At 42.1% G+C, this 13,937-nt stretch overlaps 1 protein-coding gene across 2 annotated transcripts in view; it reads left to right on the forward strand.

Annotated features, from left to right (window-relative positions):
• The first annotated feature begins 1,007 nt into the window (after positions 1-1,007).
• Positions 1,008-13,937, forward strand: part of NRBF2 (nuclear receptor binding factor 2) — a 35,693-nt gene continuing 22,763 nt past the window's right edge. The window contains exon 1 of one of the 2 annotated variants that reach the window (XM_058696456.1): positions 1,008-1,243. In XM_058696456.1, the coding sequence (XP_058552439.1) occupies positions 1,159-1,243 (85 nt within the window). In that variant the 5' untranslated portion in view covers positions 1,008-1,158. The remainder of the gene's footprint in view (positions 1,244-13,937) is intronic. The other variant, XM_058696454.1, reaches the window with a different exon arrangement.

Below are 13,937 nucleotides of genomic sequence, written 5' to 3' on the forward strand. Positions count from 1 at the left end.
GCCCAGGATCTCACAAGGCTGCAATCAATGTGTACACCAGGGCTGTGGTCTCAACTGAAGCTTGGGGTCCTCTTCCAAGCTCACATGACTCTTGATCAAATTCATTTTTTTGAAGCTGTGCAACTCATGGTGCCTCTATCACAGCTCCCTGTCTGTTCCCTTTACAGCATAAATCACAACTAATTTTTTTGTCAGTGAATTCCTTGACAGAAAGAACCTAGCGCAGTGGTTTAGCGCACAATTGTTAACTTAATCAAGTATTATATTTGGCTATTTGTAATCCATATTATTTTATTAGTTTGCCAGCACCTTCAGGGCTGAGCCCGTAATTATCTGTTTCCCTAGTCCAGGGCCTGGCTTAGCGTTGCTCAAATCTGATTTTTGCTTTTGCTTTTTTTTTTTTTTTTTAACATTTATTTACTTTTGAGAGAGAGCAAGTGAGGGAGGGGCACCAAGAGGGGTACAGAGGCTACAAAGCGGGCTCTGTGCTGACAGCAGAGAGCCCAAAGAGGGGCTCTGACTCACAGACCGCGAGATCATAACCTGAGCTACAGCCGCAGGCTTAACGCACTAAGCCACACAGGCACCTCTCAAATCTGATTTTTTTTTTTTATTTTTTATTTTTTTTATTTTTTATTTTTTAATATATGAAATTTACTGTCAATCAAATCTGATTTTTGAAAAATATCAATCAGGTAAACGAATAAAGGTGAGGACTGGAGAGCAAGAGAAGGCGTAGCAATCTGAGGGATTTGGGGGAAAAAAAATCATGCTGGAAGAAAACCTGAGAGGCCAAGAGCACAACTCAGCCATTTTACTCAAGTTTCAGCAAGGCTGCCCACCCCCGCGTGACGTCAGAGAAGACTTCAAGCAGCTGAAGATACCCCTCTCGCGAGAGGAAAGATAGCCCGCGAGCGAGTGTACGCCCGTCCGGCCCCGCCTTCCCTGAGCCCCACCCACTCCCACCTTGAACCAGTCACGTGTGACGCCATGACGCATGCGTGGCCGCGGCGCGGGGGGCGGGCCCGCGGCGCGCCACCGGAGGAGGAAGTGGTGCGGTTGTTGCTCCCTCTGCGCCCACTGCTGGCTCCCGGGGCGCGGAGAGGGGTAGCTGCCGCCGCCGCCGCTCCGTCGCCCTGCTTACTACTGTTTCCCTCCATGTGCTCCGGCGCCGTCGCTCCCCTTCCTCAGGCCGCCGTTTACCCCGGGGTCTATGGAAGTAATGGAAGGACCCCTCAATCTGGTGAGTAGTCCGCTGAGGGTCGTGTCCGCCCTCGGGAGCCTTTGCTTCAGGAGTCCTGTCGCGTCCAGCGTGCTGCTGACCCTCGAGGCCGGGAGGCGGGTTTGGCGGGGGGTGGTCCTGAGGGGTGGAGGAGGGAGGCAGGCGTGGTCCCACATCGGCGACGCGCGAGGCGCCCCAGACGTTGCTCCCTCTGGCATCCCCGGGAAGCTATCACGTCTCATTTCCCGGCTCCCCGAAGCGTACCCTGCTGCAGTGCAGTGAGTGAGGGGCTTCCACCAGCCGGGAAAGCCACCTACTCTTCGGGCTAGAGGAAATGCTTCAACGCGCCACGTAACCACCTCTCTGCAGCCTGGAGGGGCACTGAAGCCGGCCAGCGCAGCAGTGGTGTGAAATACTGGTTTTAACTTCTAATACATAGTGTCTGAAGTCTCAGCTTCATTACGGTGGAGAGTTCGAGTAATACCCCCTCTCACCCCCTTCTCTTCCTCCACCCATTCATTTCTCGCCTACATTCAGATGCATAAACTGAGGATCACCCTTCTCGAATAAGTTGGAGACAGCTGGAAGAAAACAGGGCCGTCCCTGATTTTAGCTCCGTTTCATCACTTTAGGCATCGTGAAAATACGGTAGATGTTTGCCCCTTCAGAAAAAGCGCTCATAGGCCATTTACTTATTACTTACTCTAGGCATTTCTGATGATCTCATTAAAACAGAAACGAGAAGCACGAGTTCTTTTCTGACTGACCACTGCATCTTTTGGTTTCCTAGAGGGTACCTATTTTGGTTACTTAAGATTCCTTAAGGTTGTAGCCAGACAGGAGGAACTTGTACAGGCACAGGTTTGCATGCCGTTCACTTGCGCTGGTGGGCGATGTTGGCATTGGGGAAAGGGGTGTGTGGAGAATTCGCTTCTCAGGTTGGAACTCTGAATCCTAGTGTCGTGAAAGACCCCCGGCTTCATTTAAACCATTCTATAGAGAAGCAATGGAGCACGGTGGCTTAAGACTATAGATTCTGGAGCTCTACCGCTTCGGTATCAGTTCTGGCTTTGACACTTAATAGCTGTGTGACCTTGGGTACATTTGTTGACCTCACCCTCTTTCCTGGTTTGTTGTGAGGATTAAAGGAGTAAATAGGTGTGAACAGTACCTTGTCCCTAGTACAGTGTAAGAGTTAGCTATTATAGTAATCAGACCATAAGCTCTTAATTTAAAATCTCATTTGTAAAATGAGGTTTGGATTTGCTGAGCTTGAAAAGCCTAAGATTCTAGGACCTAAAGCTGTTTTTCCCAAATGACTGGTGCCAGGTTAGCTGCTCTGAGAAGCGCCTCCTAGTTTTAAGTTAAGCCCACCCCCACTGGTAAGAGTTGTTTACACTTAAAAAGAATTGGACTAGATTTTTGAGTTTTTAAAAACCAGGGACACATCTTGCACTTTTTGTTTTTAAGGTCACATATAGTTTACAGTGAAATAGAATGGGTGGCTCAATACTGCAACTTCACAGGAATATTATTAGAAATAACCAGCAGTTTACAGAGTGCTTCAAAGTTCAAGTGTCCTTGCAAAATGACCATTGGTTCAGTTCCAGTTAGCTTCACTTTATTTGGCCAGAGGCTGCAGTATATACTGAGCCAAGTGCCCCACTAGTGTATGGTAGCTTGTGAGAAGACGGCAGCTGGGTGAGTTGTAGATGGGGCAGCAGAATCACCAGTTTAGGAAAAATTAGTTCAATGGTGACAATAGTATTTTTATAGAGGAGAATTTTGGAAAGAGCCTCGCTAAGCAGGCTAGGATAAAATGTATGTGGACAAGTATCAGAAATTTGGCATCTTGAACTCTGAAACTATTTGAGATTTGAAAGATCTGAGTTGTAGCCGAGCCGTTAGAAGAGAACAGTTGAACAGAGATTAACATTTAACTTGAATCATTGGAATTGTACTTGTAAATAAGTACCAGTGGCAGGCCTCGGAATTTGTCACTCAGTTTTAAAAGACTGTTTTTGTTTGTTTGTTTTTGTTTTTTGAAGGTGATCACTTTTTTTATGTCAGTTAAACAACTTAGTATCAAGTTGACTGAACATGAGAAATAGTTCTCAATACTAGGATTTAATGAGTACCTTTGAAAATCCCAGTAGTTTATACAGGCTTTTTCTAATGACATTTTAGTGTAGTCCAGATTTGTTGTATAAGGACTTATTACAGTACCTAGATTTATAAATATGTGTTCTCAGAGCATCCTTGGAATTTAGGAAGAACTGCTTCGCAGTTCTACAGAGAAACAAGCCTAGACTGAGAGAAATTAAGTAATGACTTAGATCAGTGGGTCACAACTTATTTTAGTATCATGACCTTTTCTAGCAGTACTTCTGAATTAATGTACAGTAGTCACCATTTTCATTTCAATATGTTCCTTATATTGAACTGTGGATTCTGTGTCATTTAGTGTCTCTGCTTTAATGTTGATTCTCTTATGTTATGTTTGGAGTAAAGGCCGTATAGGCTTAACTGCTGGTAGTAGATTTTTAAGATACAGAAAAGACTGGTTCAACTTAGTCATTTTTTAAATTTATTTTTTAAATGTTTATTTTTGAGGGGGGCGAGGGGCAGAGAGAGAGACAGGATCCGAAGCAGGCTCTGTGCTGACAGCAGAGAGCCAGTTGCAGGGCTTAAACTCACGAACTGTGAGATCATGACCTAAGCCACCCAGGTGCCCCAAAATAGTCATTTTCATATGTAATACAGACATTGTATTCTAGTTCTCTTGTTTTTGAAATTGGACAAACGAAAAATAAACTAAATCATATTTCCATCGTTGGGAATAGCTAGTCTTTGGACTGAATAAGTTTTGTTTCATCAGTTTTTTATTTCTTTTTGTGAATTTTTAATATGGACAAATTGTAACTTGTAAAGTTACTTGGTGTATATTTAGGCCTTTCTTTCCATTTAATTTTGGCAAAGTGGGTGCTGTGCTGGTAGCAAATGTCAAAACTTGTGTGACATAATTTGTAGCTCTTTAATTTGTTTACTGCCTATTTGGGAAGTGATGTCAGACTAATTTACACATGACTGTTGCTCATGCTTTGCTTACCTACTCTGCAGACTCTGAGAACAGGGTCCATGTGACTGTGGCCACAGTTGTATGTTTTTGGCCGTATTAAGGGTGCCGAGAATGTTTGTTGAGTAACTGAGCTTCTCTCTAGAGTGGTCAGTTCTCATCTAAGACAAGGAATCCAATATCATGTTTCAAAGAATGGCCTTTTACATACCTGAATTCTTTGTAATTATCATATCTTAATTATGTTGGCGGTAAAATCTTTAAGGTAAAAACCAGGCTGTTTTGAACCACTTCCTTGTTGCCCTGAAAAATTTCAAGTAAAGTTCATCCTGTCACAAGTTAGGTGGGGCTCAATGGAAGGACTGGGGAAAGGTGGTAGAGCACTAAGACTTAACCAACAATTACTAAGTGCTGGGATTGACATCAGGCACTTTATATATACACTTGACCCTTTTTTAAAAATATTTATTTTTGAGAGAGCACAAGTGGGGGAGGGGCAGGAGAGGGGGACAGGATTCGAAGCTAGCTCTGTGCTGACAGGCTGACAGCAGTGGGCCCAATGTGGGGCCGGAACTCATGACACGAAATCATGACAATAAATGAGAACATAATTTAAATATGCCTCCATTGTATTACCAGTATTTACATAAATTTAAATATTTGTTTCCATGACCCTAACAGCCTTTATTTATTAAATGTTTCACATTTTTATTTAAATTCCAGTATCACCTAATAATAGTTTCAGGAGTAGAATTTAGTGATATCACTTACATGTAACACCTAGCTCTCAATCACAAGTACCTTCCGTAATACCTGGCACCCATTTCGCCCATCCCCCTCCCACCTCCCTTTCAGCAACCCTCAATTTGTTCTCTGTAGTTAAGAGTCTCTTTTATGGTTTCTTTCTTTCTTTCTTTCTTTCTTTCTTTCTTTCTTTCTTTCTTTCTTTCTTTCTTTCTTTCCCTATGTTCATGTGTTTTGTTTCTTAAATTCCACGTATGAGTGAAATCATATGGTATTTGCTTTTCTCTGGCTTCTTTCACTTAGCATAATACATTCTAGCTCCTTCCACATCGACGAGATTTCATTCCTTTTGATGGCTGGATAATATATATACACGATATTCCAGTGTGTGTGTGTGTATACATACATACACATATACACCACATCTTCTTTACCCATCAGTCGATGGATATTTGGGTTCTTTCCATAATTTGGCTATTGTCAGTTTGCATTCCCACCACCAGTGCAAGAGGGTTCTCTTTTCTCCACATCCTCACAAACATCTGTTGTTTCCTGTGTTGTTAATTTTAGTCATTCTGACAGGTGTGGCCTGATACTCATTATAGTTTTGATTTGTATTTTCCTGGTTATTGAAATTGAGCATCTTTTCATGTTTCTGTTAGTCATCTGTATGTCTTTGGGAAAATATCTATTCATGTCATCTGCCTATTTCTTAAAACTGGATTATTTGTTTTTTAGGTATTGAGTTTTATAAGTACTTTATATATTTTGGATCTTAACCCTTTATCGAATACGCCATTTGCAAATATCTTCTCCAATTGCAGAGGTTGCCTTTTAGTTCTGTTGATTGTTTCCTTCCCTGGGCAGAAGCTTTTTATCTTGAAGTCACAATAGTTCATTTTTGCTTTTCTCTTGCTTCTGGAGATGTGTTTAGTAAGAAGTTACTATGGTAGATGTCAAAGAGATTCTTGCCTGTGTTCTCTGGGATTTTCACTATCTCTTGTCTCACATTTAGGTCTTTCATCCATCTTGGTTTTATTTATTTTTAAATTTAATCTTTTAATGTTTAGTTTTGAGCGAGTGAGTGTGTGATAGAGAGAGAGAGAGAGAGAGAGAGAGAGAGCATAGGGGAGGGGAGAGAGAGAAGGAGACAGATCTGAAGCAGGCTCCAGGCTCTGAGCTGTCAGTACAGAGCCTGACCTGGGGCTTGAACTCATGAACCACGAGATCATGACCTGAGCTGAAGTCGGATGCTTAACCACCTGAACCATGCAGGTGCCCTGATTATTTTTTTATTTTTTTAAGTAGGCTCCACACCCAGCATGAAGTCCCACGTGGGGCCTGAATTCTGCCCCTGATCGAGACCTGAGCTGAGATCAGGAGTTGGACACTTGGGGCGCCTGGGTGGCTCAGTCAGTTGAGCATCTGACTTCAGCTCAGGTCATGATCTCACAGTTTGAGTTTGAGCCCTGTGTTGTGCTTTGCACTGACAGAGATTCCCTCTCCCTCTCCCTCTCCCTCTCCCTCTCCCTCTCCCTCTCCCTCTCCCTCTCCCTCTCCCTCTCCCTCTCCCTCTCCCTCTCCCTCTCCCTCTCCCTCTCCCTCTCCCTCTCCCTCTCCCTCTCCCTCTCCCTCTCCCTCTCCCTCTCCCTCTCCCTCTCCCTCTCCCTCTCCCTCTCCCTCTCCCTCTCCCTCTCCCTCTCCCTCTCCCTCTCCCTCTCCCTCTCCCTCTCCCTCTCCCTCTCCCTCTCCCTCTCCCTCTCCCTCTCCCTCTCCCTCTCCCTCTCCCTCTCCCTCTCCCTCTCCCTCTCCCTCTCCCTCTCCCTCTGCCTCTGCCTCTGCCTCTGCCTCTGCCTCTGCCTCTGCCCCCATTGTGCATGCATGCACACACTATCAACAATAGGCAAAGTATGCAAAGAGCCCAAATGTCCGTTGATGGATGAATGGATAAAGAAGATGTGGTATATATATACAATGGAGTATTACTCGGCAATCAAAAAGAATGAAATCTTGCCATTTGCAACTACGTGGATGGAACTGGAGGGTATTATGCTAAGTGAAATTAGAGAAAGACAAAAGTCACATGACTTCACTCATATCAGGACTTTAAGAGACAAAACAGATGAACATAAGGGAGACAAAAATAATATAAAAACAGGGAGGGGGACAAAACAGAAGAGACTCATAAATATGGAGAACAAACTGAGAACAAACTGGAGGGGTTGTGGGAGGGGGAATGGGCTAAATGGGTAAGGGGCACTAAGGAATCTCCTCCTGAAATCATTGTTGCACTATATGCTGATTTGGATGTAAATTTAAAAAAAAAAAAAAAAAAACCCAACAGTAGGAATTTAAAAATAAAAGTAAATATAGCATAAAAAAATAAACATTAAAAAGAAAAAAAAAAAGAGTTGGACACTTAACTGGCTGAGCCACCCAGCCATCCGTCATCCATTTTGAATTTATTTTTGTGTATGATGAAAGAAAGTGGTTCACTTTCATTCCTGATGTTGTTCAGTTTTCCCAGCTCCCCAAAGACTTTACTAATAGTCTACTGTTGACTGGAAGTCTTACCAATAACATAAACAGTAACACGTATTTATATGTTATACATATTATGTACTGTATTAACAATAAACTAGAGAAAAAATACTAAAGTCATAAGGAGAATACTTTATAGTACTGCACTGTATTTATTGAAAAAAATCCATATATAAGTGGACCATGCAGTTCAAATCCATGTTGTTAAAGGGTCACCTGTGTTATTTATCTTCTTAGTAGCTGTTATTTCCCCATTTTACTGATGAAGACATTGACATGCAGAATAAGTGGTGACAGTGGGATTTGAAAGCAAGGTTCTCATTAAAATATTGGTCTTACTATTAGATCAGTGTTTGCCCATGTTTTGACTGGGATCCACAATTAGAGATTTTTACATAATGATCAGTACACACATACATATGTATATACTATGTAGAGCTGTCACATTATGCATATGTCTCTTGGGATTGTGTAAAATGCAAGGGCCCTCATAAATTTCACCCAAAACAAAAAAAGCTGAAACTGAAACATTATGATGCCATAAATGTATGTCTGTGTGTATATGCACATATATAGAGTATGTATATATATATTTATAATACTGTGTATCATGCACTCTAATATTTACTAAGATTTTTTAAAATGCTGGTTTTGGGACGCCTGGGTGGCTCAGTCGGTTAAGCGTCTGACTTTGACTCAGGTCATGATCTCACTGTTCCTGAGTTCCAGACCTGCATCGGGCTCTGGGCTGACATCTCTGAGCCTGGAGCCTGCCTCCGATTCTGTGTCTCCCTCTCTCTCTGCCCCTCCCCTGCTTGTGCTCTGTCTCTGTCTCTGTCTCTCAAAAACAAATAAATGTTAAAAAAAAAAAATTTTTTTTTAATGATGGTTTTGACCCACTAAATTGATTTCAGAACTCATTGGTGGGTTGTATCCTGTAATTTGCCTTCACAGCAGATGGCGGCAGTTCTGAAAAAAAGCAACTGAAAATGAGGTAGAAAAAAAGATGCAGCAGAGCTGCATGTGGGATAAGTTGATCCTTGGACTTAAAATCAAAAACAGGTCTTGGCCTTCTCTAACACTTGAGCAGTTATCTTAAGTGTGATTGCATTATATTAGTTTGACCAAGGTCAATTCAGTACTTAGGAGATACTACTTGCCTGTAGGAGACTTACAGTGAATTGATGGTGGAAGGGAGAGTGAATGCGACTTCTCCGTTGCTCTCTATTGAAGACCCTACCACAAGGTTCAAGAGTACATTATATTTTCTTCTGCCTTTTTGATATTGTGTTTGGTATGGTGTTCCTTTTCTTGTCATCTTTACATACACAGCTTTCCCCAGGGACACGGAAATAATTAAATGGAAAGTAATAGAAAGTAACACTGTTTTCCTTTGGGAAAAAAAGACAATATTTAATCTGTACTTAAATAAAATTTTTTTGAAGTTTATTCATTTTTGAGAGAGAGAGAGTAAGCAGGAGAGGGGCAGAGAGAGAGAGAGGGATACATAGAATCAGAAGCTCCAGGCTCCTGGAGCCTGAATTTATTGAATTCATTTGAATTCAGTAATGGCTCCAGCACAGCACAGCACAATAGTGGCTCCAGCACAGAGCCAGACACGGACGGGACTCGAACTCATGGGGCTCCAACTCATGGGGCTGGAGCTCACGAACCGTGAGATCATGACCTGAGCTGAAGTCGGACGCTTAACGGACTGAGCCACTTAGGCGCCCCAATCTATTTCTGAAGCAGTTAGCATGTGGAAGTAGAAGGTACTTCTTGGTGGCTGCAGTCATTAAGTGATCTAGTTTTAGCTAGCATTTTCATTGGTTGCAGGTGATGAGAGCCACTTCAGATTAGTTTATGCCAAAAGGGATAATTTATTGAAAGGGTAATTGATTGGAATCCAAAGAAAGGTGCAGGAAGGGCAGGGCTACATTGCAGGTAGGTCTAAGAAAGTATGGGACCTGAGGCTTAAAGATGATCAGATTCTCCCTCTGCCACTTCAGGCTTGACTGCTTTATGTCTCTGCAGACTTAGTTAATTCCTGAATGTCACAGTAGTTAGAACCACTTCTTGACATATTCTCTGTCCCTAAGTTTGAAAATGCAGTGGAATGAATTCTTTAGTGTCCAGGGGATGAGGTAATTAAGAATATGGCAGTTTCCACAAGAATCATATTGATTGCCTGGAAGAAGAGCAGTTCACAGAGACCAGTGGGATGTGTGTAAAGGGTTGGCTCTTCTGAGGAGGATTCAGCAAGGGAGGAATCTGTACAGGGCACACAGTAAGATGTTACTGTTTTACTTTTTATAAAGGTTTTAGAACATTTTGTAGTAGCGTGCTTTCATTTTTTTTAAAACTTAAAAAAAAAATTTAAGTTTATTTGAGAGAGAAAGATAGAGGGAGAGAGAGAGTATCCCAAGTAGGCTCCACACTGTCAGTGCAGAGCCCCATGCAGGGCTCCAATTCACAGACTGTGAGATCATGACCTGAGCCGAAACTAAGTCGAATGCTTAACTGACTGAACCACCCAGGTGCCCCTTGTGCTTTCATTTTTACTTGAGAGGGAGTAGGAAAATTCTGATTAAAATGTCCTAGAGATTGGGTGGACGAAATAGTGAATGAAGTAAATGTATCAAAGACCAACTCTTTTTCTGTATATATGTATATCCATATATATAGTTATTTTAAATTTTGATGCAGAATTTGATTCTGATATTTTCTGAAATACAGTAATGTTCTGTCAGCATTTTCCAGTCTTTGGTTTTGTTACCAACTTTTATTTTTATTTTTTATTTTTTTAATGTTTGTTTTTAAGAGAGAGAGGGGCGGAGACAGGGTATGAGTGAGGGAGGGGCAGAGACAGAGGGAGACACAAAATCCAAAGCAGGCTCTAGGCTCTGAGCAGTCAGCACAGAGCCTGATGCGGGGCTCAAACTCATGAACCATAAGATCATGACCTGAGCTGAATCAGATGCATAACCGTCTGAGCCACCCAGGCGCCCCTGTTACCAGCTGTAAACATGACTTCTTCCATTCTTCCCTGCAACTTACCATGCATTCCCTCATCCAACTAACCAACAAATATTACGAGTAACTACCTTCTTGTCAGGTACTGTTCTGGACCTCAAGGACTTAACAGGGAATAGGACAAAGTCCCCAATTCTTACAGAACTTTCATCCCATGTCTCTAGTTTTCTTTTCATCTATTGTATCCTCTTTCTGTATTTTCTTTAACATCTTAAGCATAGTTGCTTTGAGTTCCATGGTGTTAATTTCAACATGGATTATCTCTGGATCTGTTTTCATTGTCTTTGTCTTTATTATCAATCACTTTTTCCTACTTCACATGCTTAGTAAGGTTATTTTAATATTTCATGCATTGTGGATGATATGTTGTAGAGACTGAAGTTAGCATCTTCTCTAAAGAGTGTTTTGTTCTGGTTGGCGGTTAAAATACTGGCAGATCACCGTGATCCATCTAAACTTGGTTTTAGGCTTTATTAGGATGGGTCTATTTTAGTTTTACCCATAATGCCTAGAGTGTGATTCTTACTCCTGGGGCTGACCTCTCTGGATTCTCAACTGAAAGTCTCCGGTGTTCACCAGCATCACTATACTCTTCAGGTCTAAACTACAGCCTGTCTTCCCAACATCGTGTAGCTTGTGAAATGTCTGCTTAGAGTGTCTGTTAGGCCTCCTGGAATCATAACCTGGTGCATGTGCAGCTTAGATGTTGGCTACAGACCTGAAAGGACTTTTGTATGCATATTTTTAGGTTGTCGTCTTCAGTGTAATTCTTTCCAATCCTGGACCCTCCTCAAATTCCAACCTTTTTGCTCTACTCTTCATTTCTTTTCCCCAAGTAGATACCACCTTCTGCTTGGGTTTTGTTTTTCTGCACTGCATTTTGGAAAGTGCTCTCAGAAAGAAAGCCTCACCTTGCACTTTTTCCTTTTCTTAAAGTTGTAGCCTTCTGTTATTTTTTTGTTCAGTGTAAAATGTTTTTATATATTGTATCCAGCTTTGTAATTGTCTACAGCTGGAGGGTAAGACAATGCTTATCTTGCTCATCTCCCTGAGAATTCAAGAGGTTCTCAAAGCAAAATTACATCAGTTTATTAATAAACTCTAAATGCCAGAAAGTACTTAAATATGAGATTATAGTATCATGAAATCTAATACTCAGTGATAGGGTATCACAGTCTTATGAGGATTGGCCAGTCACTGCTTTCCCTATTTAAACATTATCTATTTCTAGGGGCATCTGGCTGGCTCAGTCAGTAGAGCACACAACTCCTGATCTTGGGATTGTGAGTTCAAGCCCTATGTTGGGAATAGAGCTTACTTTAAAAAAAAAAAAAAAAAAGATTTATTTCTAAATAGAATTTGAGGCAGCTTACAATAAAAGACAAAGATGCCATACTATTAGTATATGAGATATGAGTTATACAGCAACTTATTCCAAAATTTAGGAGCTTAAAACAGCACACATTTGTTTTCTCATAGGTTCTGTGAGGCAGGAATAACGATATGGCTTAGCTGGGTCCTCCTTCAGGATTTCTCATAAGACTGCCATCAAGGTGTCATCTGGGGCTGTGGTCCCATTTGAAGGCTCCACTGGGGCAGGAGCTGCTTCCAAGCTCACTCACATGGCTGATGGTAGAATTCAGTTCCTTGAGGACTTTTGAATCAGCTTTTGGATTCAGTTCCTTGCTGGCTGTTGGCAGACTACCCTCAGTTCCTTCCCTGAGAGCTTTTTGGTAGGGCAGCCTGCAACATGACCCTTGGCTTTATTAAAGTGAGTAAGGGAGGGGCACCTGGGTGGCTCAGTACCCTAAGCCTCCTGACTCTTGATCTCCTCTCAGGTTATGATCTCAAGGTTCCTGAGATTGAGCCCCTTGTCAGCTCTGTGCTGACAGGTGTGGAGACTGCTTGGGATTCTCTCTCTCCCTCCCTCCCTCCCTCCCTCCCTCCCTCCCTCCCTCCCTCCGTTTCTCTCTCTCTCTGCCCCTCCCACCTCTCCTCAGCTCTCTTTCTCTATCAAATCAACATTTTAAAAAAGTGAGCAAGGGGGGAGTGAATGCTACCAAGATGGAAGCCAGTGTCTTTTGTAACCTAATCAGAGGAGCAACATCCCCTCCCCTTTGCTGTATTCTATTTCTTAGATGCAGGTCACTAGGTTTAGTGCACATTAGAGGGGAAGAGATTACATACGGGTATGAATACCGGAAGGCAGGGGTCATTGGGAGCTATGATATAGCTATGATATAACTGCTTACCAACAGTTGTTGATAAAGAAGTAAAGAAAATAAGAAAATCAACAAAGAATATCAAGAAAATATAATTTTGTGGAACATCAAACTAATAAGCTGCACAGCAAAGGGAATCATTAACAAAATGAAAAGTGAAAAGGCAACCTGCTGAATGGGAGAAAATATTTGCAAATCATGCATCTGATAAGGGGTTAGTGTCCAACAAAATACATAAAGAATTCATACAATTCAATAGCAAAAAGAACAAACAGTCCAATTAAAAAATGGACAGAGAATCTGAAAAGACATTTTTCCAAAGGAGACATCCACATGGCTAACTGGTACGTGAAAAGATCCTTAATAATCACTGATCATCAGGGGAATGCATATCAAAGCCACATGAGATATCATCTCACCCATGTTAGTGTTTATTTTTGAAAGGGGGAGGAGGGGCAGAGAGAGAGGGAGACACAGAATCCAAAGCAGGCTTCCAGGTTCTGAGCTGTCAGCACAGAGCCTGATGTGGGCTCACAAACTCACAAACAGTGAGATCATGACCTAAACAGTGAGATCATGACCTGAGCTGAAGTCGGATGCCTAACTGACTGAGCCACCCAGGCACCCCTCATCTCACCCATGTTAGAATGGCTAGTATCAAGAAGACTAGAAATAACAAGTGCTGGCTGTGATGTGGAGAAAAGAGAACCCTTGTGTACTATTGGTGGGAATGCAAATTGGTGCAGGCACTATGAAAAACAGTATGGAGGTTCCTCAAAAAATGAAAAATAGAGACATCATGGGGCACCTGGGTGGCTCAGTCAGTTAAGTGTCCAACTTCAGCTAAGGTCGTGATCTTGTGGTTTGTGAGTTCAAGCCCCATGTCAGGCTCTGTGCTGATGGCTCAGAGTCTCGAGCCTGCTTTGGATTCTGTGTCTCCCTCTGTCTGCCCCTCCCCTGCTTGTGCTCTCACTCTCTCTCAAAAACGAGTGAACAGTAAAAAATTAAAAAAAAAAAAAAAAAAGAAAGAAAAATAGAGATACCATATGATCCAGCAGTTCCACTTCTGGGTATTTGAAGAAAACAAAAACACGAACTT

This window comes from Neofelis nebulosa, chromosome 13 (genome assembly GCF_028018385.1).
Source record: "Neofelis nebulosa isolate mNeoNeb1 chromosome 13, mNeoNeb1.pri, whole genome shotgun sequence".
Taxonomy (NCBI): Eukaryota; Metazoa; Chordata; class Mammalia; order Carnivora; family Felidae; genus Neofelis; species Neofelis nebulosa.